This window comes from Macaca thibetana, chromosome 4 (genome assembly GCF_024542745.1).
Source record: "Macaca thibetana thibetana isolate TM-01 chromosome 4, ASM2454274v1, whole genome shotgun sequence".
In the NCBI taxonomy this organism is placed as follows: Eukaryota; Metazoa; Chordata; class Mammalia; order Primates; family Cercopithecidae; genus Macaca; species Macaca thibetana.
In genome coordinates, this window is record NC_065581.1 from 27,171,838 (window position 1) to 27,199,403 (window position 27,566).

At 41.7% G+C, this 27,566-nt stretch overlaps 1 protein-coding gene and 1 long non-coding RNA gene across 5 annotated transcripts in view; one reads left to right on the top strand and one right to left on the bottom strand.

Annotated features, from left to right (window-relative positions):
- Positions 1–596: 596 nt before the first annotated feature.
- ZNF391 (zinc finger protein 391) lies at positions 597–26,991 on the top strand. 4 transcript variants are annotated; one of them, XM_050788929.1, is made up of 3 exons: positions 597–964; positions 22,628–22,732; positions 23,469–26,991. In XM_050788929.1, the coding sequence occupies exon 3, from the start codon at positions 23,547–23,549 to the stop codon at positions 24,621–24,623; it is 1,077 nt and encodes a 358-aa protein (XP_050644886.1). In that variant the 5' UTR covers positions 597–964; positions 22,628–22,732; positions 23,469–23,546; the 3' UTR covers positions 24,624–26,991. The 4 variants fall into 4 exon arrangements, with proteins under 4 accessions (XP_050644886.1, XP_050644884.1, XP_050644882.1 ...); XM_050788927.1 differs by lacking the exon at positions 597–964 and adding an exon at positions 12,242–12,600; XM_050788925.1 differs by lacking the exon at positions 597–964 and adding an exon at positions 12,242–12,457.
- LOC126953560 (uncharacterized) overlaps positions 21,424–27,566 on the bottom strand; it is a 30,472-nt gene continuing 24,329 nt past the window's right edge. Inside the window, exon 3 of the long non-coding RNA XR_007725252.1 lies at positions 21,424–21,642. This is a non-coding gene — a long non-coding RNA (uncharacterized LOC126953560). The remainder of the gene's footprint in view (positions 21,643–27,566) is intronic.

Sequence of the window (27,566 nt, forward strand, 5' to 3'; positions counted from 1 at the left end):
GACTAAGGGTGGGGAAAGGGTGAAAATATAAAGGGGTAGCACAAGGAAGTTTTCTGGAGTGAATGAAACAGCTCTGTATCCTCTGGTGGTAGTTACCCGAATCTAAACATGTTCCAGAACAGTATGCCTCCCCCATGTCAATTTTATTGTATGATAATTTTAAAATTAATTAACCAAACCAGGCAGTTTCCATTGTACTTTGATAGATAAAAGGCTGGCGTGGGGAAAGGGGTGCGTACATTTGAAGTGACCCGGAGAGGGGTTTTGGTCGTCTTCATACAGCCCCTACTACACAAGCGTGAAATTTCGCTTTCTTCCCAATTTTTCACACGAAAACTCGTGTGTGTGTGTGTGTGTGTGTGTGTGTGTGTGTGTGTGTGTGTGTTTTCCTCAGCCTTCACGTGGGGAAAGGGAAAGCTCTCTTTCCTCAAATCAGTTCCCAGAACACACTCGCTCTTGAGCTATTTCTTACTTCTCTTCAGGCAAAGTCGTAGCCTCCACCTTACCTGCTCCAGCCACTGTGACATCACGCAGGTTCCGTTCCTTGCACTACCACTGGTTATATTTCCTTAGTGACCCTCGGCCTCTTCTGGGAGAGTCCCTGGTCCCAGTCAGCGGGAGCGGCTTCTCCAGTTTGTGGCTCTCCGGGAGTTCGCCTCGTCCCTCCGTCTCAGGCAACCACCTATTTCTGACCTCTGGAGGCCGGGCTGAGCCTGGAATTTTATAACCAGCGCCCGCTGGCCGTCGTCACCCTCTGAATAATTCCTCGCAAAACTCCCGGGGACCCTTCTTAGTGTCAGTAGCCACAGTCGCCGCCGTTCCTGCGCCTAGAAACCTTCCACGACCCTCAACCCCACATGGCCCAGAGCTGGCTCGGGTTCCCGCAGGATACACTGCACGCCCAGTGCCCTGGAGGGCGCGTCCCGGGCTCCCCTACGCCTTTTGGAATAAGCGACAAGCGCAGGTATAAAAGTGAGCCTCCACTCCCACCTCTACAGTGCTCCCCACCCGCTCCTTCTGGCCGCTTTCTTCTGAAATAGCAAGGCACCCCTGGAAGCTTCAGGCTCCTCCACAGGTGAGTGCCCACCCACCTATCTGGTAAGAGGTGCAACTGACACTCAGTACGCGGAGGAGCGCGCTGACAAAGGGTTTACCTGTCCGAATTGAAGTACGCTTGACTGGCTGTGGGCTGGCTGGCTCTTGCACGCGGAATACATTTCCCAGTGCTGTCTGCGGCTGGAGAGATTTAGGGTTTGGGACGTGGCTAGCACAGGCCTGAGATCCTAATTGGGAGGTGTAGGCATGGCGGCTGGAGAGTCTGATCTATGTGACACTTTCACTGTGACTAGGGTATAACTTGAATAATTTGTATGCAGTAAAGTTCCTCTGCATTACATCATTGACAGCTCTCTAGTAAGCAAAGGACAAAAACAGGTTCTCATTATCTCTTTTTATAACACACAAACATTAAACCACTAATTAAAAATCACAGGGCCCCAGAAAAATCAGACACCTTTATTTTACAATAAAAATAGCCAATTAAACACACACTGTATGTCAGGCTGTCTTCTAAGTACTTTACATGTTTTATCGCATTTGAGAAGGCAAAAATCAGCCCTGCTATTAACCAGACTCAATGACACTGACAGGCTGCTGCAAACTTAAGGTCAAGCAATATTTCTACCAAAATGATACTGTAGCAGCTGTAAAGTGTCATAATTGTTAAAGGTGGAGGGAGTCCAGGTTCTCAGCATCTTGAACAAAGAATTGAACAAATCGCACAAACAAAGCAAGGAAGAGACAAAGGGATTTATTGAAAGTGAAAGTACACTCCACAGGGTACCAAGCATAGGAACTCAAAGATACCGGTACAGAAGTTTTGGGCGTTTAAATACCCCCTAGAGGATTCAATTGGTTACTTCCGTAAGCCCTATGTAAATGGAGAGGATGAAGTAAAGTTACAAAGTCATTTATGGTGTAAGCCATATGGAGAGGATATTTCCTGTTATACCTGAAGTGTGCACCAGCTGTATATTCCCTGCCTCCAGGCCCTATTTTCCTGCCTCAATAATCACTCTTTTTAAATGTTTATTGTTTCCTTACCAATGGCATGCCCAGCTTTGTCTTGCTACTCTCACTAAAAAAAAGATTATCTTGTTTGCTGAAATCATGAGATTGTCAAGAATTTTGCTATTTGAAATGAACGAATTATTATTAACACATTACAGAAGAGTAAATAGTCACAGAGAGGTTAAGTAACTCACCCAAGGTCATTCACTTGATTTAACTACAGGAGCACATATTCTTAATTGCTGTAGAAACAGGCCCAAGATGTTATTAAAGTTTCACAACTAGCAAATGGCAAAACTAGGATTAGAATCCCTTTCTATTCTCAGTTCAGTCTTTTTCCTATACTATCTCACTGTGGTATTTTTTGGATTGGGGCATATGTGTGTATGTGCTCTCTAGCTCCTCTGCCTGATCTTGTATACATCTCCGTATTACAAATGACAACATCTCTGGGATCCAGTCTCTTCATACTTAAAATAGAAACTAAATCAGTTTCCATCCATTGATAAGGTATAACCTTATCAAGACCAGCCTGGCCAACATGGTGAAACCCCATCTCTACTAAAAATACAAAAAAATCAGCTGGGTGTAATGGTAAGGGCTTGAGGCTGAGGCAGGAGAATCGCTCAAACCCAGGAGGCAGAGGTTGCAGTGAGCCGAGATGGTGCCACTGCACTCCAGCCTGGGCGGCAGAGCAAGACTCTGGGAAGAAAGGAAGGAAGGAAGGAAGGGAGGAAGGGAGGAAGGGAGGAAGGGAGGAAGGGAGGAAGGGAGGAAGGGAGGAAGGGAGGAGGGGGAGGGGGGAGGGAGGGAGGGGAGGAGGGAGGGGAGGGGGAGGGAGGGAGGGAAGGAGGGAGGGAACATTCTTGTGAAGTTTGTAAAACTAGGTATTTAGGTGCCTCCTGCTGTCCCTTTTTTTTTTTTTTTTTTTTTTTTTTTTTTTTTTTTTTTTTTGGAGACGGAGTCTCGCTCTGTCGCCCAGGCTGGAGTGCAGTGGCCGGATCTCAGCTCACTGCAAGCTCCACCTCCCGGGTCTACGCCATTCTCCTGCCTCAGCCTCCCGAGTAGCTGGGACTACAGGTGCCTGCCACCTCACCCGGCTAGTTTTTTGTATTTTTTAGTAGAGACGGGGTTTCACTGTGTTAGCCAGGATGGTCTCGATCTCCTGACCTCGTGATCTGCCCGTCTCGGCCTCCCAAAGTGCTGGGATTACAGGCTTGAGCCACCGCGCCCGGCCGCTGCTGTCCCTTGATATTATTCCTAAGTGGCTCCTTCCACCCATTGTCATGAAGATTAAATGAGTTAATAATGTAATGTAATGGTTCTGAGAACACAACCTGGCAAGTGACATAAGGAGGATCTAAAGGGAATTGTGAATAACTGAGTCAGATGGAAGTGAGAATTAAGTATCTAGAAAACAACAACAACAACAAAAACAAAACTATTTAACCAGAGCCTAACCTGCTGGGCTTTTATCAGGACCTAACAGACCTTGGGAAATGGAAATACCCAACTCCAGTCATCTCTAGCCTCCCACATGGAAGAAGGGAAATACCCAACTCTAGCCCACTCTAGTCATCCTGTCCCACCAAAGGGGGGTAGGGGAAACTGAGAAAGGTGTGAAGTTTCCAATCCAGAGATATAGACTGACCAAAAGACTGAGACCTACTCAAAGAACTATAGAATGCTTCCCCTTCCCCCATACCTTGATACCACATTTCTAAAGGCCTAGGGATGGTTGCTTGAGCCCAGGAGTTCAAGACCAGTCTGGGCAACATAGTAAGATCTTGTCTATACAGAAAAACTAGTCAGGCATGGTGGTATGTGCCTGTAGTCCTAGCTACTTAGGAGGCTGACGTGGGAGGAGTGCTTGACCCAGGAGGTGGAGGGTGCAGTGAGTCATGACCATGCCACTGCACTCCAGCCTAGGTGACAGAGCAAAACTCTGTCTCAAAAAAAGTTTTAGGCTGAGTGTGGTGGCTCACACCTGTAGTCCCATCACTTTAGGAGGCCAAGACAGGCAGATCACCTGAGGTCAGTGAGACCAGCCTGGCCAACATGGTGAAACCTTGTCTCTACTAAAAATACAAAAATTAGCTGGGCCGTGGTGGCATGCACCTGTAATCCCAGCTACTCAGGAGGCTGAGGTAGGAGAATTGCTTGAATCCGGAAGGTGGAGGTTGCAGTGAGCCGAGATTGGGCCACTACAGCCTGGGTGACAGAGCAAGACTCCATCTCAAAAAAAAAAAAAAAAAAAAAAAAAAAGGCTGGGGGCAGTGGCCCATGCCTATAATCCCAGCACTTTGGGAGGCTGAGGCAGGCAGATCACCTGAGATCAGGAGTTCAAAAGCAGCCTGGCCAACATGATGAAACCCCATCTCTACTAAAAATACCAAAAATTAGCCAGGCATAGTGATAGACGCCAGTAATCCCAGCTACTCAGGAGACTTATTTATCATTATAGGAGGCTGAGACGGGAGAATCATTTGAACCCGGGAGGCAGAGGTTGCAGTGAGCTGAGACTGCGCCATGGCACTCCAGCCTGGGCAGCAAGAGGGAAATTCTGTCTCAAAAAAAAAAAAAAAAAAAAAAAAAAAAAAAAAAAGCAAAAAAAATTGGCCTATTTGCAGCAGTTCTTTTACTCAGCACAGCATTTGCAGATATCAAGAAAATACGGCCGGGCGCGGTGGCTCAAGCCTGTAATCCCAGCACTTTGGGAGGCCGAGACGGGCGGATCACGAGGTCAGGAGATCGAGACCATCCTGGCTAATATGGTGAAACCCCGTCTCTACTAAAAATACAAAAAACTAGCCGGGCGAGGTGGTGGGCGCCTGTAGTCCCAGCTACTCGGGAGGCTGAGGCAGGAGAATGGCGTAAACCCGGGAGGCGGAGCTTGCAGTGAGCTGAGATCCGGCCACTGCACTCCAGCCTGGGCAACAAAGCGAGACTCCGTCTCAAAAAAAAAAAAAAAAAAAAAAGAAAATACAAGGCGTGTGAAAAAGGCAAAAAATAAAACAAAACAAAAACAAATGCAGACAGTTTGAAGAGGAAGAGCAAGCATCAGAACCAGACTCACATATGGTAGGGATGTTAGAATTCTCATACCAGAAATTTGAAACAACCATGATTAAGAAGATTAAGATGCTAAAGTCTCTGATGGGTAAAGTAGACACCATACAAGAATAGATAGGTAATATAAGCATAGAGATATAAATTCTAAGAACCAGAAAGAAATGCTAGAGATTAAAAGCACTGTAACAGAAATGAAAATGATTTTGATGGCCTTATTGGTAGACCAGACATAGCAGAAAAAAAGAATCTCTGATTTTGATGTTTATCCTAATAGAAAGCATCAAAATTGAAAAGCAGGCTGAGCACAGTGGCTCACACTTGTAATCCCAGCACTTTGGGAGGCCAAGGTGGGCAGATCACTTGGGGTCAGGAGGTTAAGACCAGCCTGGCCAACATAGTAAAACCCCATCTCTACCAAAAATACAAACATTAGCTGGGAGTGGTGGCGCATGCCTGTAGTCCCAGCTACTCAGGAGGCTGAGACTGGAGAATGGCTTGAACACAGGAAGCAGAGGTTGCAGTGAGCTGAGACTGTGCCACTGTACTCCAGCCTGGGCAACAGAGTCAGACCCTGTCTCATAAAAAACCAAACACAAAACTGAAAAGCAAAGAGAACAAATTCTGAAAAAAACAGAATATTTAAGGACCGGGACAACTACAAAAGGGTATAACATAGGTATAATAGGAATACCAAAAAAAGAAGAAAGACACCGAGAGAGAGAGACACAAAGACAGGGGGTGGGGAAGGAAGGAATAAAGAAAGAGAAAAAATATTTGAAACAATAATGACTGAGAATTCTCCCAAATTAATGTCAGATATCAAACCACAGATCAAATTGGCTTAGAGAACACTGAGCAAAATAAATGCCTAAAAAAACTACACCTAGTAGCTTGGTCAGTTTGAGTCACTATAACAAATTATCGTAGACAAGGTGCCTTATTAACAAAAGAAATTTATTTCTTACACCTCTGGGTTCTGAAAATCTGAGATCAGGGTGACAACATAATTGGATTTGGGTGAGGGCCCTTTTCTGGGTTGCAGACTGCTAAGCTCTTGTATCTTCACATGGTGGAGAGCAGAGAAAGGAAATAAGCTCTTTCATGACTCTTATAAGGGCACTAATCCTATTAATGAGGGCCCCACCCACACGGCCTCATCTAATCCTAGTTACTTCTTAAAGGCCCCATCTCTTAATAATACCACATTGAGGGGTAGGGTTTCAACTTATAAATTTTGGGGAAACACAAACATTTAGTCTAGAACACCTAGGGATAATATTTTTAAGCTACAGAAAATCAAAATTAAAGAAAAATCCTCGAAGAAGCCATAGAGGGGAAAAAACAACTTATATATAGAGGAGTAAAGATAAGATTTACATTTGACTTCTCAGAAACCATTCAAGGAAGAAGAGAGTGGAGTGAAATATTTAAGTGTTTAGAGATTAAAAACCACCTATTCTGTACTCTGAAAAAATTATCCTTCAAAAGTTGAGGAAAAATAAAGACTTTCTCAGAGAAACAAAAGTTAAAGGATTTGTTGTCAGTAGACCTGTCTTGCATGAGTTCGAGACCAGCCTGGCCAACATGGTGAAACCCTGTCTCTACTAAAAATACAAAAATTAGCCTGGTTTGTTGGTGCATGCCTGTTATCCCAGTTACTCAGGAGGCTGAGGCACAAGAATTGCTTGAACCTGGGAAGCGAAGGTTGCAGTAAGCCAAGATCACACCACTGCACTCAAGCCTGGGTGACAGAGTGAGACTCTATCTCAAAAAAAAAAAAAAAAAAAAAAGATAATGAATAAGTAAAGGTAAAATAAAAACATTTTTCTTATTCTTAGTTGATGTAATACAGCCAATTTTTAATTGACCTAAAAGTTTGTTCAAAATAATAACAATGTATTTATTCAATGATATATTGTGTATATTCAATTAAATATACACACACTCTTATGTATACTTCTGTATATGCAAAATGAGTGACAGCAATGAACCAAGGAACAGAAAGAAGAAATTAGAATTATTTTGTTATTGGCCAGGCGCTGTGGCTCACGCCTGTAATCCCAGCACTTTGGGAGGCCAAGGCAGGCAGATCACCTGAGGTCAGGAGTTCGAGACCAGCCTGGCCAACATGGCGAAACCCCATCTCTACTAAAAGTACAAAAATTAGCTGGGTATCAGGGGAACGCCCACCTCCGATATTCAACGCGGGTCCTTTTCTATTTTCCCTAAGTGTCGGCTGGTCTGAGAAATAAAGGGAAAGAGTACAAAAGAGAAAAATTATAAAGCTGGGTGTCCGGGGGAGACATCACATTTCGGCAGGTTCCGTGATGCTCCCTGAGCCTTAAAACCAGCAAGTTTTTATTAGCAATTTTCAAAAGGGGAGGGAGTATACGAATAGGGTGTGGGTCACAGCGATCACATGCTTCACAAGGTAATAAAATATCACAAAGCAAATGGAGGCAGGGTGAGATCACAGGACCACAGGATAGGGCAAAATTAAAATTGCTAATGAAGTTTCAGGCACGCATTGTCATTGATAACATCTTATCAGGAGACAGGGTTTGAGAGCAGACAACCGGTATGACCAAAATTTATTAGGCGGGAATTTCCTCGTCCTCATAAGCCTGGGAGCGCTACAGGAGACCGGGGCTTATTTCATCCCTTTGTCTACGACCGTAAAAGACAGCTGTTCCCAAAGTGGCCATTTTAGAGGCCTCCCCTCAGGGACACATTCTCTTTCTCAGGGATGTTCCTTGCTGAGAAAAAGAATTCAGTAATAGTTCTCCTATTTGCTTTTGAAAGAAGAGAAATATGGCTCTGTTCCACCCGGCTCACTGGCAGTCAGAGTTTAAAGTTATCTCCCTTGTTCCCTGAACATTGCTGGCATCTTGTTCTTTTTTCAAGGTGCCCAGATTTCATATTGTTCAAACACACATGCTCTACAAACAATTTGTGCGGTTAATGCAATCATCACAGCATGCTGAGGCGACATACATCTTCCTCAGCTTATGAAGATAACAGGATTAAGAGATTAAGGACAGGCATAGGAAATCACAAGGGTATTGATTGGAGAAGTGATAAGTGTCCATGAAATCTTTACAATTTATGTCCAGAGATTGCAGTAAAGACGGGCGTAAGAAATTATAAAAGTATGAATTTGGGGAACTAATAAATGTCCATGAAATCTTCACAATTTATATTCTTCTGCCATGGCTTCTGCCATGGCTTCAGTCAGTCCCTCTGTTTGGGGTCCCTGACTTCCCACAACAGCTGGGCATGGTGGCGGGCACCTGCAATCCCAGCTACTTAGGGGGCTGAGGCAGGAGAAGCCTGAACATGGGAGGTGGAGGTTGCAGTGAGCCAAGATCGTGTCACTGCACTCCAGGTTGGGCAACAAGAGTAAGACTCCATTTCAAAAAAAAAAAAAAGAATTTTTTTTTATTATAAGGTACTTGCCATACTACCCATGAAGCTTTATAGTGTTATTTGACAGTGGACTCAGATTAGTTATAAATATACATGGCAAACTCTAGATTAACCACTTAGAAAAAAGAAGTATAACTAATATGCTAATAAAGAAGAAAAATAAAATCATATAAAGGGTTTAATTAAAACAAAAAAGTCAGAAAAAAGCAGTAGACAAAAATAACAAGAACAAAGGCAACAAATAGAAAACAGTTAACAAGCATAGTAGATATTAATCCAACTATATCAATAATACTTTCAACATCAGTGGTCTAAATGCACCATTTTAAGGCAGAGATTGTGAAGAAATAATATATGTTATCTACAGGAAACTCACTTTAAAGATAAAGACACATATAGATTAAAAGTAAATCAATAAAGTTATACCATACTAACACTAATCAAAAGAGAGCAGAAGTAGCTATATTAATTTCAGACAGAGCAGACTTCAAAGCAAGGAGAGCTATCAGGAATAAAAAGGGGAATTATGTAATGAGAAAGGGGTTAATTCTCTAAGAAGGTATAATCCTTAATGTGTATGCACCTAAAAACAGACTTTCAAAATACATGAGGCAGAAACTGATAGAACTTCAAGAAGGAAGAGATGAATCTACTGTCACAGAAATCTCAAATATTCTTTATCAGAAATGTGCAGATCCGGGAAGCAGAAAATCAGTAAGGATATAGTTGAAATCAACAACATCATCAATCAACTGGATATAATAGCCATCTTAGACTTCATCCAAGAACAGCAGAATACTCTTTCTTCTCAAACTCACATGGAACATTAATCAATATAGGCCATGTTCTGGGCTGTAAAACATACCTTAATAAATTTAAAAGAATAGAAATTATACAGTGACTTATCTCAGATGACAATAGATTTAACCAGAAATCAATAACAGAAAGCTCATTGGAAAATCTCCCAAATACTTGGAGATTAAGCAATACACTTCCAAATAATACATGGGTCAAAGAAAAAATGCCAAGAGCAATTAAAAGATACTTTGAACTACATGAAAATGAAAACACAACTTAGCAAAATTTATGGAATGCTGTGAAAGCAGTGCTTAGGGGGAATTTATGGCAATGAATATATACATACTAGAAATAGCATAAAAATACCTAGGAATAAATTTAACCAAGGAAGTGAAAGATCTGTACACTGAATACTGCAAGACATTGCTTAAAGAAATTAAAGAAGACCTAAATAATTGGAAAGACATCCCATGTTCATGGGTTGGAAGGCTAACTATTGATAAGATGATAATACTATTTGATATACAGATTCAATGTATTCCTTATAAAAATTTCAACCTTTGTTTGCAGAAATAGAAAATCCCACCCTAAAATTCATATGGAAAATCACATTACATAACCAATGAAACCCTTGAAGAAAAGAATAAAGTTTAAAGACACACACTTCATAATTTCAAAACTTTACACAAGCCTACAGTAACGTAAAGAGTGTGGTGCTGGAGAATAGGTATATAGACCCATAAAACAGAAAAGAGAGCCCAGAAATAAACCTCACATATATGGTTGATTGATTTTCAACAAGTGCCAAGACCATTCAATCGGAAATGGACAGTATTTTCAACAAATGGTGCTGGAAAAACTGGATATCCAAATGCAAAATAATAAAGTTGTAGTATTTACACCATCTATAAAAATTAACCCAAAATGGATCAAGGACTTAAATTTAAGAAGTAAAACTATAAAACTATTAGCAGAAAACATAAAAATCTTTATTAGAGAATGTAATTTTCAAGTATGGCACAGGTGATAAAAATAAATTGAGCTTGATCAAAATCAAAAAGTTTTATGCATCAAAGGACACTATCAAAAGAGAGAAAAACTTCACAGAACGGGAGAAAATATTTGCAAATCATATATCTGAAGAAGAATTAAAATGTGGAATATATAAAAACTTATGCAACACAACAAAACCTACTTCAAAATAGGCAAAGGATTTGAACAGACATTTCTCCAAAGAAGACATACAAATAAGCACATGACAAGATGCTCAACATCACTAGCCATTAGGGAAATGCAAATCAAAGCCACAATGAGATAAAGCTTCATACCCATTAGGATGGCTATAATACAACAACTACAACAAAACAGAAGTTAACAAATGTTGGCAAAGATGTGGAGAAACTAGAACCCTCCTGCACTGCCGATGGGAATGTAAAACGATGCAGCTGTTAGGGAAAACAGTTTGATGGTTCCTCAAAAAAGCTGATCACAGAATTACCACATGATTTAGCAATTCAACGCCTAGGTGTATACCCAAAGAATTGAAAACAGTGACTCAGATACTTGTACACCAATGTTCATAGCAGCATTATTCACAATGGCCAAAAGGCGGGAACCACCCAAGTGTTCAACAAGAGATGAATGGATAAACAAAATATTATGTATGTATATTTATACACTGTTTATGTATAAACACACACATATACACAATGGAATATTATTTAGCTATTAAAAGGCATGAAGGATACATGCTGCAATATTAATGAACCTTGAAAATATTATGCTAATTAAAATAATCCAGAAATAAATGGACAAATATTGTATTATTTTACTTATACAGCATATCTAGAACAGGCAAATTCATAGAAACATAATATAAAATAAAGGTTACCAGGGACTGTGGGGAGCAGGGAATAGAGAATGCTCAATGGGCATCTTTAGGGATGATGAAAATGTTCTAGAATTAGATAGTGATGGTGCTGTTGTGAATACACTAAAAACTTTATTGTATGACTTTAAAATGGTAACTTTAATGTTATGCGTAGTTTACCACAGTTTGAAAGTATTTTTAATTTTTAAAAATAGAAAATGATAAAATTAGATTTTATCTAATTCTTTCCAGCTTTATAATTTGGATCTTGCTCCTTTGTACGTCAAGGCTCATGCTTTATACTTACTTGATGTTTCTGTGGTACTTGTGCACAGCTGTCATATATCAGATCTGCAGTTTTGCACATGCGTTCCACTCTTCTAGTTCCTCAACTATTTGTAAGGTTGCCCTCCTCTATGTTTTCCGTTAAATCTTCCATTGCTTAAACCACTCCAATGTCCCTCGTTCCATAAGTTTCCCCTACTCTGAACTCCCAGGGCACATTGTGCAACTTCATTACCTTATATTAAAATTATCTGGAATTTTAAAAAAATCTACTAGATTATGGTAGTGTCCTGATTTTATTTATCTTTTTCTTTTGGTGAAATTTGAGACGTGTCTTGCATTTAACCGTATTTAAGCATCTAGATTGTGCAACGGAGCCAGTTTGGAGAGACCACCTGCATCAAAATTATCTGGGATGCCCGTTGAAAATGCAATGTTCCAGGCCAATGAGTCAATCTCGGAGTGTAAATCTTGTGAAGCTGTATTTTAACAAGCTCGCTTGGTGATTTATTTATGTACGCTATTTAAAACTCTATGAACCACCGGTGTAGGCTATACTTTGTAGTGCATTAAGGTGGTCTTCGGTACCTCTCGCAGACCCCCTTCCTCTTGCCTCTAGCACCAACCTCTCAGCCTCTCACATACGAGGGGAGGGGCTTTGCAAAAACTTTCAGGAAAGTGAATCCCAGCACAGCCCTGCTCTCGCTGGCTCTCGGGCGCAGGCGCAGAGCTGCGACCGCCGCTGATATGTTGCCCACTCTCTGTGTGGTCTCCGTTTTGCAACTGGTCGTCGGCGTCAGGAGACTTAGGTCCAAGCGACTGCTCAGACAATGCCTGGCCCCGCATACCGAGCAGAGCATGATCAGCAGCAGCCTAAGTGGAAGAGTGCCTGTGATCCTAGGAAACCTGATGGGCGCTGGAGCAGCGATTCGACGCGTGGGTTTCTCTTTAATCCTTCCGACTTCCCCAAGCCCCGCGCACTCAGGTTCCGCTCCAAGTGCGGGACCTGCCCGGGTTGTGTCGGGGGTACTCGGCCGGAGGCGGCCGGTGAGTGGGGCTTACAGGGCCCCGGGACCGAGGTGGGTGCTCTTGGAGGTTCTGGAAAGTGGAAACACGGTTTCTTCGAAGGAAGCGGGCGAAAGGGTCGCGGGTGGTTTGGCTGCAGGTCGGGTCAGGAGGTACCTCCACGGTTGGGAAGCTGAGTGGCGAGGGGTCGAGAGGGCCCCCAGCACTCGTCTCACGGGCGGGCCAGCCTAGTTCCTCTGCGGCAGTGACAGCCAGTGGTTTTCCCCGGGTGTACCCCTGGGAGATGAGAAAGAGCAGGGTTGCACCCTGCTTCCCCTCTAGCTGGGCGAGGGAGGGCTTCGGTACTGGGGTGTTTCCCTGGTGCTTACTGAGTGCAGGCACTGCTCCAAGAGTTTTTACCTGCATTAATTCATTTAATCCTCGCATCAACTCTATGAAATAGTGTACTATTATTATCCCCATGTTACAGATAAGGAAATTGAGGCACACAGAGATGAAGTATTTGCTCGGCCGGGGTCAGTGGCTCACGCCTGTAATCCCAGCACTTTGGGAGGCCAAGGCGGGCGAATTATCTGAGGTCAGCAGTTCAAGACCAGCCTGGGCAATATGGTGAAACCCCTTCTCTACTAAAAATACAAAAATTGGGTGGGAGTGGTGGTGCGCGCCTGTAATCCCTGCTACTCGGGAGGCTGAGGCAGGGGAATCACTTGTACCCAGGAGGCGGAAGTTGGAGTGAGCCGAGACCACGCCATTGCACTCCAGCCTGGGCAACAAGAGTGAAACTCCATTCCCCTGCACCAAAAAAAAAAAAAAAAAAAAAAAAAAAAAAAAAAGAATTACTTGCTTAAGTTGTAGAGGCTAGTGAGTGCCAGTCCTTAGGTTTTGGTTCTGGTGATGAAGATTGGTACTTGAATAAAGTAGTTGTTAATTATTTGTTGTAGGTGTATTGACAGTTACTGTGGATCTTTGTGTGTGAGTTTGTGCTTTATGTGTGAGTTTGTGCTTTGAGCCAATTTCTGTGAACATTGTTACCTGAAGATCACCTTTGGTAGGACAAGATTTTCTCTATTCTGTGGTTAAACTGAGGCTGCCTAGGCACTTCTGCTGATTGCTTTGTGGATTGGCAAAGACTCCAGGAAGCAATCAACCTAGTGCCACAAAACAAAGCACCCAGAGAAGCCCTATTCCAGACTCTTCAAAACCTTCTTCCTTCTGAAGGGGGTGGAAAATAAAGGAGAATTATCCCTGGATCAAGAATTGATTATAGGAGAGACTGGCAATGTCAAAAGAATTTTAGATAATTAGGGTAACAGTGGTGGCCAGCGCTGTTAGTGCTAGAAAGTTAGTCATATAAAGGAATGGCAAACCACCAGGTTGGCTAGGGCAGCAGCATGTTGTGACCACTTAAGAGAATAATGATTTTGTGGGAATACAGTATCCACAGAGCAGTAAGGTGACTCAAATAATGAAAGGATGAGGAAGAAAGGATAAAAGGAGCGGCAACTTTCCACATCAAGATGGAGGAATCCCTTGGATGGACTCTGGAAAAAGGTATGGGCCTAACATTGTGGAGACAGGCCTTAACCTCCTGGCCTCTCTGAAATATGTTTGGGGGCTATCCCTGAAACTTTTGTCACATCCGCTAGTCTTCCCTTTCCCATCTTATATACATCCTCCAAAGCCGGGAAAAAGAATGCATCTCTCCATGCTCTAGAGCAGCAGCTGCTGAAGGGAGCCTCATAAATCCTCTGACAGCATCTTTCCTTAAACATATACCATCACAGTTTTCAAATTCATTGATGTGAGATGAGCACAGCAATAGCATCATCTCCCTTATACTATATATCATTCTTTATTGTAAATGTTTTGCCATAGTTTAACTTGCAGTATTCATGAAAGCTTTGTGAGAAAAGACAAGCCCATGCTAGTAATAGTGTTTTATAATGTGGGACAAGATTTTTCAGAAAGGTGACTTGACCAAGGAAGCACAGCTGTAAGCAGTGTCATCTGTATTCTATTTTGACCCTCAGGAAGAAGTAAGGGGACTAGTGCCATAGTGTCTTTGAACTCATACACCATATGAAGAGAATGTCAAAGAGGTTGGATCACTTAAAGAATTTAGAGAAAGTTTGGATTTGGCTCAGATCTGTCTTTTATCATAAAAGATGAACTTGAAACCCAGACATAAGTGTCCATTGTCATTTTCTTTATATCTGAGAGGAGATGGGATTACTTTGGGCATTCATTTTACTTTTTTTTTTTTTTTGAGACAGAGTTTCGCTCTTGTGGCTTAGGCTGGAGTGCCGTGGTACTATCTTGGCTCACTGCAACCTCCACCTCCTGGGTTCAAGCGATTTTCCTGCCTCAGCCTCCCAAAGTAGCTGTGATTACAGGGCCCGCCACCACGCCCAGCTAATTTTTTTGTATTTTTAGTTGAGATGGGGTTTCACCATATTGGCCAGGCTGGTCTTGAACTCCTGACCTCAGGTGATCACCCGCCTCGGCCTCCCAATCGTTTTACTTCTTAATCCTTAGGGTTGCATTCAACAGGGCTGGATGTGGACATTACTAGACAGAGGTTCTGGATGCCTTAGACTATGACCTTTGCCCATTTCTGCCTTTCATTAAAAATAAAACCAAGTGGAGGCAGATGATGGAAAGGCAACTGTCTACCTCTCCATAAGATCCATATTCCACATGAATTAAGTATTCTTCTCTCTTTTCTGAAAGTGTGTTCCATCTTGGCAAGCAGAGACACATTTGTCCCTTCTTAGATGAGTCTGCCAAATTTTGCCAAGGGGACTATTCTTTATTTGGCTGTTGACTGTTCTTAATATCTTCAACACTCCCTCACTCTAATTTATCATTAGATTAATTAATGAACACAGGCTTTTTTTGGCCTATTTCTTGAATGGTTTTATCTGAAACATGGACCTTGAGATCTTACATGTCTGTGAGGATTTGAAAAAGAGTAGATTCATTGTAGTTCTCTCCCCTTAGTCTAGGCAGATGGCTATGTGCCTCAAAATTTGGGATCTAAAGTTAAACTACTGGGTATCAGATAGCTTTGGACAAATCAAGTCCAGCATCTTCATTTTTCAGGTGAGGAGACACAAAACCAGATTGTTTATTTTTCCCTGATTTCTATATAGCTACCAATGGAGCTATAACCAAAATCCAGCTTACCTAGTCAGTGCCTGTAGCTCTGGGCCTCTATCTGATGTTTCCCTGAATTGTGCTAAGGATGCCACTTGCACTTCAGTGGAGGCCAGAGACTTTTTTTTTTTTTTTTTTTTTTTTTAGATGATGGAGTCTTACTCTGTCACCCAGGCTGGAGTGCAGTGGTACAGTCTTGGCTCACTGCAGCCTCTACCTCCTGGGTTCAAGTGATTCTCCTGCCTCAGCCTCCTGAGTAGCTGGCACTACAGGTGCATGCCACCGCGACTGGCTAATTTTTATATTTGTAGTAGTACTGGGTTTCACCATGTTGGGCTGGTCTCAAACTCCCGACCTCAGGTGATCTGCCCACCACGGCCTCCCAAAATGCTGGGATTACAGGCATGAGCCACCATGCCCGGCCAAGGCCAGAGACTTTACTCCATAGGTTACACAGATAGGGCTGTTAGTGTGGCTGAGATTTACTGCAGCGTTTCAGGGACTGGCTCTGGGAGGTCATCACTCTCTACACCCCTACGCCACTCTGAAGTCAAGGTCATGCTGATATCCTTCTGACATCAGTGGGGTTTAGTTTCTTGGCCATTTACAGGCCCCTAAACAGAAAGTGTGACTCAGGCATTCTTTCCCTGTCTGTTGAGAAGCAACACATACTGTATGGTATAATGAGTTTGAATCTAGGATTTATTACTTGGCCTTGTGCCAAATTACTTAACTTCTCTGTACTTACACTATTTATTTGTATTGCGGGAATAATAATAATTCCCCTCTCACAGAGTTAAAATGAGTCAATATTCATAAAATTCTTAGAATAGACAGGCCCAAAGAAAGGCCATTTCTGGAGACTACTTCCAAGTTAGATTCCTTTCACAAGTTCTTTTTTTATTTTTTCTAGGTAGAAAGTTTCTCTAGTGGAGTTTGTATCTATCTATCATATGTGTCACATACACTAACACATCTAATGCATAATACAGTTGTATATATAATGAGCTTATTTGAAATGAAAAAAATAACTACTCTTTGAGACGCTTGCACTGTACATGTACAGTATGATATGGCTTGGATACGTGTCTCCACCAAATCTCAAGTTGAATTGTAATCCCAAATGTTGGAGATGGGACCTGACAGGAGGTGATTGGATCTTACAGGTCGATACCTCAGGGCTTGGTGCAGTCCTTGCGATAATGCATAAGTTCTCATGAGATCTGGTTGTGTAAAAGTGTGTGGTACCTCTCCACCTCTCTTTTCTCCTGCTTTTGCCGTGTGATGTGCCTGATGCCCCTTTGCCTTCCACCATGAGTAAAAGCTCCCTGAGGTCTCCCCAGAAGCTGAGCAGATGCCAGCACCATGGTTGTACAGCCTGAAGAACTGTGAGCCAATTAAACCTATTTTCTTTATAAATTACCCAGCCTCAAGTATTTCTTTATAGCAATGCAAGAATGGCCTAATACAGCAAATTGGTACTGAGGAGCATGCTTGGCTATAAAGTTACTTAAAAATGTGAAAGGAACTTTGGAAGTGGGTAACAGGCAGAGGATGGAAGAGTTTGGAGGGCTCAGAAGATGGGAAGATGAGGGAAAGTTTGGAATTTCTTAGAGACTGGTTAAATGTTTGTGACAAAAATGCTGATAGTGATATGGACAGTGAAGTCCAGGCTGACAAGGTCTCAGATGGCAATGAAGAACTTATTGGGAACTAAAGCAAAGGTCATATGTGTTATGCCTTAGGAAGATGTAGCCTGGCTCTTTCTAACAGTCTGTCTGTCCTCAGATGTAGGAGGAAAGAAGTGACTTAAAGTTTGAAGTTATATTTAAAGGGAAAGCAGAGCATAAAAGTTTGGAAAATTTGCAGAGAAAAAAGAAAAAAAAAAAAAAGCTTTTTCAGGAGAGAAATTCAAGCAGGCCATGGAGCAACCACTTACTAGAGAGATTTGCAAACTAAAAAGGAGCCAAGTGCTAATAGTCAAGAAAACAGGAAAAAGGCCTGAAAGGCATTTCAGAGATCTAAGAGGCGATGCCTCCCTTCACAGGCTCAGAGACCCAGGAGGACTTAAGGATTTCAGGGCCAGATCCTGGGTCCCACTGCCCTGCACCACTCCAGGAGGCTGCTCCTAAATCCTGGTTGCTTGGGCTCCAGCCATGGTTCCAATGGGCCCAGGTACAGCTCAGGCTGCTGCTCTGGAGGGTAGAAACTGTAAGCCTTGGTGGCTTCCATGTGGTGTTAAGCCTGTGGATATGCACAGTGCAAGAGTAAAGGAGGCTTGGCAGCCTCTGCCTAGATTTAAGTGGATGTATGAAAAGGCCTGGGTGTCCAGGCAGAAGCCTGCTGTAAGGGGCAGAGCCCCTTTAGAGAACCTCTACTAGGGCAGTCCAGAGGGGAAATGTGAGGTTGGAGGCCCCACACAGGGTCCCCACTGCACTGCCTAGTGGAGCTGTGGGAAGGGAGCCACCATCCAGACCCCAGAATGGTAGATCCTGTGCTTAGACCCTGTGCTTGGAAAAGCCACAGGCACTCAACAACCTGGGAGAGCAATGTGGGGCTGAATTCTGCAAAACCACAGAAGTGGAACTGTCCAAGACTTTGGGAACCCATCCCTTGCACCATTGTGCCCTACATGTGGGACATATAGGAGATTATTTTGGAGCTTTAAGATTTAATGACTGCCTTGCTGCATTTCGAGCTTGAATGGAGCTTGTAGCCCTTTCTTTTAGCTGATTTCTCCCTTTTACAATGGTAGTGTTTACCCAGTGCCTGCACCTCCATTGTATCTTGGAAGTAAATAAATTGTAATGTACAGGTTCATAGGTGGAAGAAATTCATCTCCAGATGAGACTTTGGACTTGGACTTGGGACTTTTGAGTTAATGCCAGAGTGACTTAAGACTTTAGGGTACTGTTGAGCAGTCCCCTAAAAATACTGATTATATTTTGCAATGTGAGGACATGAGACTTGGGGGCCAAAAGCAGAATGATATGGTTTGAATATATGTCCCCATCAAATCTCATGTTGAATTGTAATCCCCAGTGTTGGAGGTGAAGCCTTATGGGAGGTGATTGGATCGTGGAGGTAGATCCCTCATGGCTTGGTGCTGTCCTTGCAATAATGAGTGAGTTCTCGTGAGATCTGGTGTGTAAAAGTCTGTGGCCCCTCCCTCCTGCCTTGCTCCTGCTTTCACCATCTGATATACCTGCTCCCCTTTCACCTTCTGTCATGAGTAAAAGCTCCCTGAAGGCTCACCAGAAGCTGAGAAGATGCCAACACCATGCTTTTACAGCCTGCAGAACCATGAGCCAATTAAACCTCTTTCCTTTATAAATTACCCAGCCTCAGGTATTTCTTTACAGCAATGCAAGAACAGCCTAATACATAGTATATACACATTAGTTGATTATAGATAGTCTCATATCAAATTGGCACAGTTTGACAGTAATTAAAATATTAATAAGCATGAGAGTGAACTTCAACTTGGCCATATCCAAGAACTCTGTCATAGTTCTTTCTCTTGTCAGGATATTCGGCCTACTTTTAGATATCCTATATTTCAGGGTTCTTCTAGTGAGACAGTTTGCAAAAATCTTCAAATTTTGGATCTTTCCCTGCTTTCATATTGCCTCCAAAAACTAAATATTTCCTAACAATCTCTCTTCTCCAGAATGGGATATGATATTTAATAATGTAGTAATATTCCACTAAGTACAACATTCCCATTAGTTCTCATATTACCTTATGGCAGTATGGGTGTTCTCAAATCTTCAGAGACTTCTGTTGGGGACAAGAACTTTTGCTTTAGTAGCTTTAGAGGCTTTGTAATTTACCTACTGGGAGATGCAGTATTCATCTATCATGTAATTGTCAATATTTTAGTTCCATTGCACTAGAGAATTATTTCTCTACCCTTCAGACCTACCATTCCCTTTACTATTCTGAAATAAAATTCATAGATTATACTACCTACCTATGAAATAATTTCAAAAGTATCAATATGTTACCTTAACTAGAATATGAAGGAGAAGGAAAAGGAAAATTATTTATAATCAAATAATATGCATTTCAGCAGGTAAATGACTGGATGAAATAGATGCTTACACCTATTAGAACCACTGTGAATTCAACTACAAATGCAGCCTGATTTATGAATTATATTTGTTAATCTAATACTATAAGTGGCTTTACTTCCCTGAAATGGTGAAAAATTCCTAATAACATTGAAACTAAAAATGTATATTTTGGCTGGACTCGGTGGCTCATGCCTGTAATCCCAGTATTTTGGGAGGCTGAGGTGGACAGATCGCTTGGGCCCAGGAGTTTGATGCCAGCCTGGGCAACATGGTGAAACCCCATCTCTACAAAATAAAATAAAAATTCGCCATACATGGTGGTGTGTGCCTGTAGTCTCGCTACTTAGGAGGCTGAAGTCAGAGGATCACCTGAACCTGGGGAGGTCAAGGCTGCAGTTAATTGTAATTGTACCACGGCACTCCAACCTGGGTGATAGAGTGAGACCCTGTCTCAAAAAAAGAAAGAAAAAAAATGTATATTTCCTTGATTTTCCAATACATATTAAAGCTATGCAAAATAGTGTATGTATGCATAAAGCGTTATTAGGTTTTAGTTTCAGGTAACTATTAACAACTTTTTTGAAAGTCAGGTAGGATAAATGACAGTTCTTTGTTCTGCAGGAATGTCTATCATCCCTGGCCCCCATTAAATTCTAATAGTACTATCCAATCGTGACAACCCAAAACACCCTCACAAATTCCCCCAAAGTCTCCCTAGGATGCCATCTTGAGGATCACTATAATAAAAGAGAAAGGTAGTAGTGAACTGACAATAAAATAATGTGTTAGGCCATTCTTGCATTGCTATGGAAATGAAATACCTGAGGTTGGGTAATTTATACAGAAAAGAGATTTAATTGGCTCACAGTTCTGCAGGCTGTGCAAGCATTGCTCCAGCATCTGCTTCTGGAGAGGGCCTCAGGAAGTTTCCAATTATGGTGAAAGGTAAAAGAGGAGCAAGCATGTCACATGGTAAGAGCAGGGGCAAGAGACTGCAAGGAAGGGGAGGTCCCAAACTTTTAAGCAACTAAATCTCACATGAACTAACTGAGCAAGAACTCGCTTATCACCAAGGGGATGCTGCTAAACCAGTCAGGAGGAATCTGCCTCCATGATCCCATCATCTCCCACCAGGCCCCACTTCCAACATTGGGAATCACATTTTTTTCTTTTTTTCAGAGGAGGGTGGGGAGGAATCACATTTCAGCATGAGATTTGGAGGGAACAAACATCTAAACCATATCAGATAACAATGGAGGAGCTTAAGGATCTGAGCTGCAAGAATGGAAGTTAGCCAAGGTAGCAGTCAGGCAAATTCCTATTTAGGAATGTTGGCATCATAAAGTATGCAATTGGATCTTTTTTGTGTGTGTGTGAGACAGAGTCTCACTCTGTCACCCAGGCTGGAGTGCAGTGCTGCGATCTCAGCTCACTGCAACCTCTGCCTCCCAGGTTCAAGCAATTCTCCAGCCTCAGCCTCCCGAGTAGCTGGGATTACAGGCATGCACCACCATACCCAACTAATTTTTGTAGAGACGGGGTTTCATCATGTTGGCTAGGCTGGTCTCGAACTCCTGACCTCGAGTGATCTGTCCGCCTCGGCCTCCCAGAGAGTTGAGATTACAGGCATGAGCCACTGCGCCCCACAGCAATTGGATCTTAATGTAAGATTCTACAATAAGAAATTCTGACTTCTGCATCAACCCAGTAGTAGTGCTTTTTATCTTCCCTGTTTTCAGTTGAAAGGCATGTTCTTGGCAAAGCTGAACACAGACGGCATCATCATGTTACTTGAGGTTCTCCATGCATGGCTTCTTGGCACATATCCTCCAAGGCTAACCTCCACATCTGAGAGGTCCCAGTCTATGAGAAAGGAAAGATTTTTATGAAGCCAGATTAACTCCCTAATCTCATGGATCTCAAATTATGCTGTGAGCAGAAATATTTGGGGGAACTGTTATACAGTTCATTGCCTCCTTTAATACACAAGGGCTCCAAGTTAATTAAGAGGAGGGGTTAAACAAGCTTTAATGAGGAAATTTAGAGTCCAGGGATGGGCAAGAAGAAAAAGCACAGGTTCCCAGATCTTCTTATTTTCCTGACAAAGGCTGCTGGAGCCAGGATATTCTGCTGGACGCTCTGATAGGTTGGTGTTCCAGGAGAGGTCCTTGCTGCCCTGTTGCTCTCACTTCTTATAATACAAGTGGAAAACAACATTGTCAGTGTTCAGATGAACATACTACTTGGTGCCAGGCAATATGAATGTGAGGTGTTTGCTTTTTAAACAAGAGTTATCTGGGAAAGCTAACTGTCTAGTACCTGGGAAACTTGAGATCTTTGGGAAGTTTCAACCCCTTTGTAGAGAGAAGGGGCCTCCTGTCCTATGGGAAGCTGAGTTTCTGTTTTATACCCGCCTGCTGTGAGAAGAATGTTAGGGGGCAGAAGATAGTCCAAGTTAGCACTTTGTTCAAGCAACCTAGACTGTATTTCTAAGGTTTTCTGGACATTCAACTTGTCAAGTCACGTGAACTTATTAAAATACAAATGCCTGGGTCCCATCAGACTTGCTAGATCCAAAGCAAGGTTCAGATATCTGGAGTAACAAGTGTCATAAGTAATTCTGATGTGTATGTGTTTGTGTATGTAACCCGTGTGTGTGTATGTAACCCGTCTTTTGGCATCTAATTTTAGTCCCTTTCAGAGACTCATTTTCTCCAGCCCCTCCTGCCATAGACCCTGTGAAAGCTCACTCTACCTTTTCTATAGATAAAAACACTGAGATTGAGCTCTGGATAGCTCTGTGTCTTCAGCACCAGCAGCCTTGTGTTAAATCATTTCTAATCTGCAGGAACCCCAGCATGTGAATTGGACTTTATCACCCAGTTGGAGGAAGAATAACAGTAGATGTTGGATCTTCAGGAAAGCTGAAGAGGGCAGTGCCTCTACTGTCTAGGTAAGTAGTGTCATAAGAAGACCACCAATTTGATGTTGAGAAGATGAGTTCTAGTCCAAGCCCTTGCAATTTGTTGGGTCATGTAGGCAAGTGACTCAATCTGTTTTCTATCTGTCAGATGAGTGGGTTGGCCTAGATGATGTCTAAGTTCTGCTAAATCTCTGATAGTCTAGGACTGTAGACTTCTTTAGAAGAATACCTGAAGTATAATAATTGGAAGAAGGGTTGAGAGGCAAATGGGAAGAGCAGTGTGGTAGTTATTATTTCTGAAATTTTTATTCTCTTTCAATCCCAGGAAAATGATTGCATTCAGACTTGATCAAGTCATCTTTCTTTTTTCCATTTCTTTTTTCTACGCTTGAGAGTCTCGATTCTTGTCATCCTTCTCCTTGCTCTCATTTTCCATGACTAATCAGCTACCATAAAAGCTACCTTTTAATCCCCAACTCTCTGTCATCAGCTGGTACACCTGCTCATTTCCATTTGTTTGGGTTAGCATATTACCCAATAACTCTTTCGATATTTCTTGATGTCTCTGTGTTCACCATGCCCACTGCAAAAATTCTGCCTCTTATCTCTTCTGGCTTTGTTCTCCTCCACTACCCTTTTTTGTTTTCTCCTCACATAAAGTTGCTAGTATGCATGAATTCAAATTAGTTGTCTTTTCTCTGCTGGTTTATTTTCTTTGCTCTCCACAGTAGACACAGGTGACATTTACACTTTAAATGTCTTTCAGATAGAGGGATTTGAACTGAACCAAAGCATCAACACCAATCAGACTTTTTCCAAAAAACTAGAGTTTTCAGGGTCAGCAATGGAAAGCCTCAGAGGGAATACTGCTCAAGTTCCTACAAATGAAGAAGCCTCTAAAAATGAAGGCCAATTATCAAGGCAGACAAAATGTCCTGCACAGAAGAAATCCTCTTTTGAGAACACAGTGGTCAGAAAAGTGTCAGTGACACTTGAAGAAATTTTCATGGGGGAGGGAGGCCCTGAATCCAGTGAATTTAGTCTAAGCCCAAACCTTGACACACAACAGAAAATTCCAAAGGGAGATGGATCCCCAATATCTAGGAAAAACTCCAAAGATAATTCAGATTTAATTAAACACCAAAGACTTTTCTCACAAAGAAAACCTTGTAAATGCAATAAATGTGAAAAAGCCTTTAGTTACCAATCAGACCTTCTTGTACACAGTAGAATTCATAGTGGAGAAAAGCCTTTTGAATGCAACAAATGTGGGAAATCTTTCAGCCGAAGTACACATCTTACTGAACATGAAAGAACTCACACTGGAGAGAAACCTTATGAATGCAATGAATGTGGAAAAGCTTTTAGCCGGAGCACACATCTTAGTCTACATCAGAGAATCCATACTGGAGAAAAACCATATGAATGTAGTGAATGTGGAAAAGCATTTAGCCGAAGCACTAACCTTAGTCAACATCAGCGAACTCATACTCAAGAAAGGCCTTACAAATGTAATGAATGTGGGAAAGCCTTCGGTGACCGTTCAACCATAATTCAGCATCAACGAATACACACTGGAGAGAATCCCTATGAATGCAGTAAATGTGGAAAAGCTTTCAGTTGGATCTCATCGCTTATTGAACATCAGAGAACACACACTGGGGAGAACCCCTATGAGTGCGATGACTGTGGGAAAATGTTCAGTCGAAGCTCATCTCTTACAGAACATCAGAGAATCCACACTGGAGAAAAGCCCCACGAGTGTAGAGTGTGTGGAAAGGGCTTCAGTCGAAGCTCATCCCTTATTATTCATCAGAGAATTCATACCGGGGAGAAGCCGTACAAATGTAATGACTGTGGAAAAGCCTTCAGTCAGAGTTCAACTCTCATCAGACATCAGCACCTTCATACTAAAGAGTAATATCTGAGCTTTTATTAATGTTAGCACAAGAACATATATACCTAACCTCCCACCACTGAAATATATATATTTCAAGTATATATATACTTGTTCTGATTTATTAGATACCTATACCTGTTTTAAGCTTTCATTCATTCTTTTCATCCATCTCAAATAAGTTTGCAATAAAACAAAAGGATGACTCAAAAAACCTAACATATGCAATCTAATATTCTGAAGGGCTCCAACTTTAGAGTATAAAGCTACCTGACACCTTGTAGTTTCTCTGCTAATCTAGTCCATCAAGCGTGGGTCCCTGAACCACGAGGTAATCCTCTGTTTTCTAACCACATCCGCCCCTTCACATGAAGAGAAAATCCTGTGTGTGTGTCTTCATACTTGCTGGCTCTAGTACCGGAAGAGAGGGATCTGGCTTCAGAGCAGGACCAAAAACTTCTTACCATCTGGGGATAATAGTGTTGAGGCAAATTCATTCTCTTGACTTGCAAAGACAGATTTTTCTCATCTTCCTCCTTCTCTTACCTTTTTTGTAGTAGCATTTTTCCTCAAAGTATAACTCATTTTTTTACTAGTGCCTAACTAATCCTAGTGTTATTTTATCACATTTTTACCAAGAATGTTCCAAAAACCTTGGAGACGTTCCTCCATGATCTCGGGAAAAAAAGTTGCCAAATGCTGTGCTGTTTTTTGTTTTGTTTTTTAAATTTTCTTTCATTTACAGACTTCATGAAACTTACATTCTGTGGCTTTGACCCTCACCAATCTTGGAAGATTGATCTCTCAAGGACAAACCCAGTGCCTATTTCTCAGTCCTTTTTCTACTTGACATTTGCAGAACTGGCACTTTTGGCCACTGTTATACCTTAAAGCTTGAGCTTCTTTCAGGATCTATGATTCTGTGCTGATCTACACTTTTCCTACCTCCCAGCATTTCTTTGATTGTCAATGATCAGCTCTGTGATTTAGGACCAGGGTTAGGCCAGAATAATCTCATTTCATCAAGTTATAAAACTTGAGGTAGTGCAACTAGATTATACACTTCTTGAAGACAGAAATCTTGGTTTGTTTGTTGTTTTATTTTTGAGAGAAGGTCTTACTCTGTTGCCCAGGCTGGAGTGCAATGGCACAATCATAGCTCACCGTAGCCTTGAACTCCTGGGCTCCTGCCACAGCTTCCTGAGTAGCTAGGGCTGCAGGTGTGTACCACCACACCCAAAATTTTAAAATTTGTTTGTGGAGACAGGATCTCACTATGTTGGCAAGGCTGGCCTCCATCTCCTGAACTCCAACAATTCTCCCACCTCGGCTTCCCAAAACACTGACATTACAGGTATGAGCCACCACACCTGCCAGAAATCTTGTTATTGATTGATATAAAACATCACAAAGTGCTGAGTAGACACTGAATGCCCTGTAATTATTGCTCACTGATTCCTCTTTATCCTCTGTAATCAATCAACTTGACTTTATTTGATATAGATTAATAATTGATTTCTTTCTTTCTACTGCTGCTTCCAAATTCTTGGTACCTTGTGCCTAGATTACTAAATTGATCACTGTTGACTCACTACCATTATCTAGCTCCTTACTAAACTACTATTTTGTTAAAAAATAGTCTACAGTTTCCCAGTGACCTCTGCCCCAAATGGAAACTTCTTTAACCTAAAGACCTTTCATAGTTTGATCTACTTAATTTACTTCCTTTCTCTTCTCAAAGGTAATGCATGCGGGCAGGTCTGTTTTTTGTCCCTACTATGCCCTCTTCTCACACTTTGCTTCTTTTCAAACCATTCCTTGGCACTTTTACATGTCCTGCTTTCTTCTTTGTATTCCAGAAACCCTTTCTACCCTTTTCTAAATGCCACACTCATATCCTGACTCTGTGATACTTTCAGTCCCCTACCTTCTTAGAAATCCTTTGTAGTGATGATTTGCATTATTCTCCTGTGTTAGACACCTTCTTTAGTTTTCTGGTTCTTTCACAAGTACTTTTTTACATAAGCTGTTTTGAAGTTGTAAATCATCCTAAATCTTTTATAAGCCTCATATAATACATAGTACAATGCCAGCCTGGACTCTAGTTTTAATCTAAATGCATAGGGTTTAATTTACCAGCATAATGTTTTTAGTCTTTTGAATGATGAGGTAACCTCATAGGTGTTTTGGCCCACTTTGTTTTTCCTTGAATTTACATATATAACTGACTATTTAGACTGACTCCTTTAGATCTCCTGGGATGCTGACCTCTTGGCTTTCCAGTTCATGAGACTATTGTAAAGAATAAGTGAGTTCATTTATGTAAAGTAGTAAAACAGTGCCTGACATATAGTAAATACTCAATAAATTCTAATTGTTATGATTCTACTGATTCACATCTGCCTGTAGCTTTTTATTTTATTCCCTGCAGAGCCTTTAACTTCATTACTAGAAATGGAAAACTAGGATCACAATCAAATAAGCTAGAAGGTATTTCTTTTATCATAATAGGCCATAGCTATTTTACACACTCCATTGTGTGTAAAAAATGACTCAAGATGGCAAACAAGATACAATAAAATAGAAAACAAAAAACACATACAAATGAGCACTAGGAGATCAGGACAAGTTATGATAACCTACACAGGTATTCAGTTAGGGATACAAACTGAGCATTCTGGCAACCAAAATGAGAAGGTCATTTGCTTACATTGTTTTAGAAGGAAAAAAATATGTCTATTCGTCAAGGAAAACAAAGCTTTTCTAATACGTAGAATTAAGATGAATTCCTCCATTGGTCTTCATGTAATTATACAATGTCTTTGATATAAAAAAATTTATATTTCATAACACCTAGTATACAATAGGTTCTCTGGTGAATAAATATTTAGTTCATAGTAGAAGGTCCAGAAAGGCAGATGTGAAGATTGTTCTTGGGATGGAGTGAGGTTCTCAGGAGCAGGGGGT

Coding starts and splice junctions, on each gene's coding strand:
- ZNF391 (XM_050788929.1), top strand. CDS start 23,547: ATGGAAAGCCTCAGAGGGAATACTGCTCAAGTTCCTACAAATGAAGAA.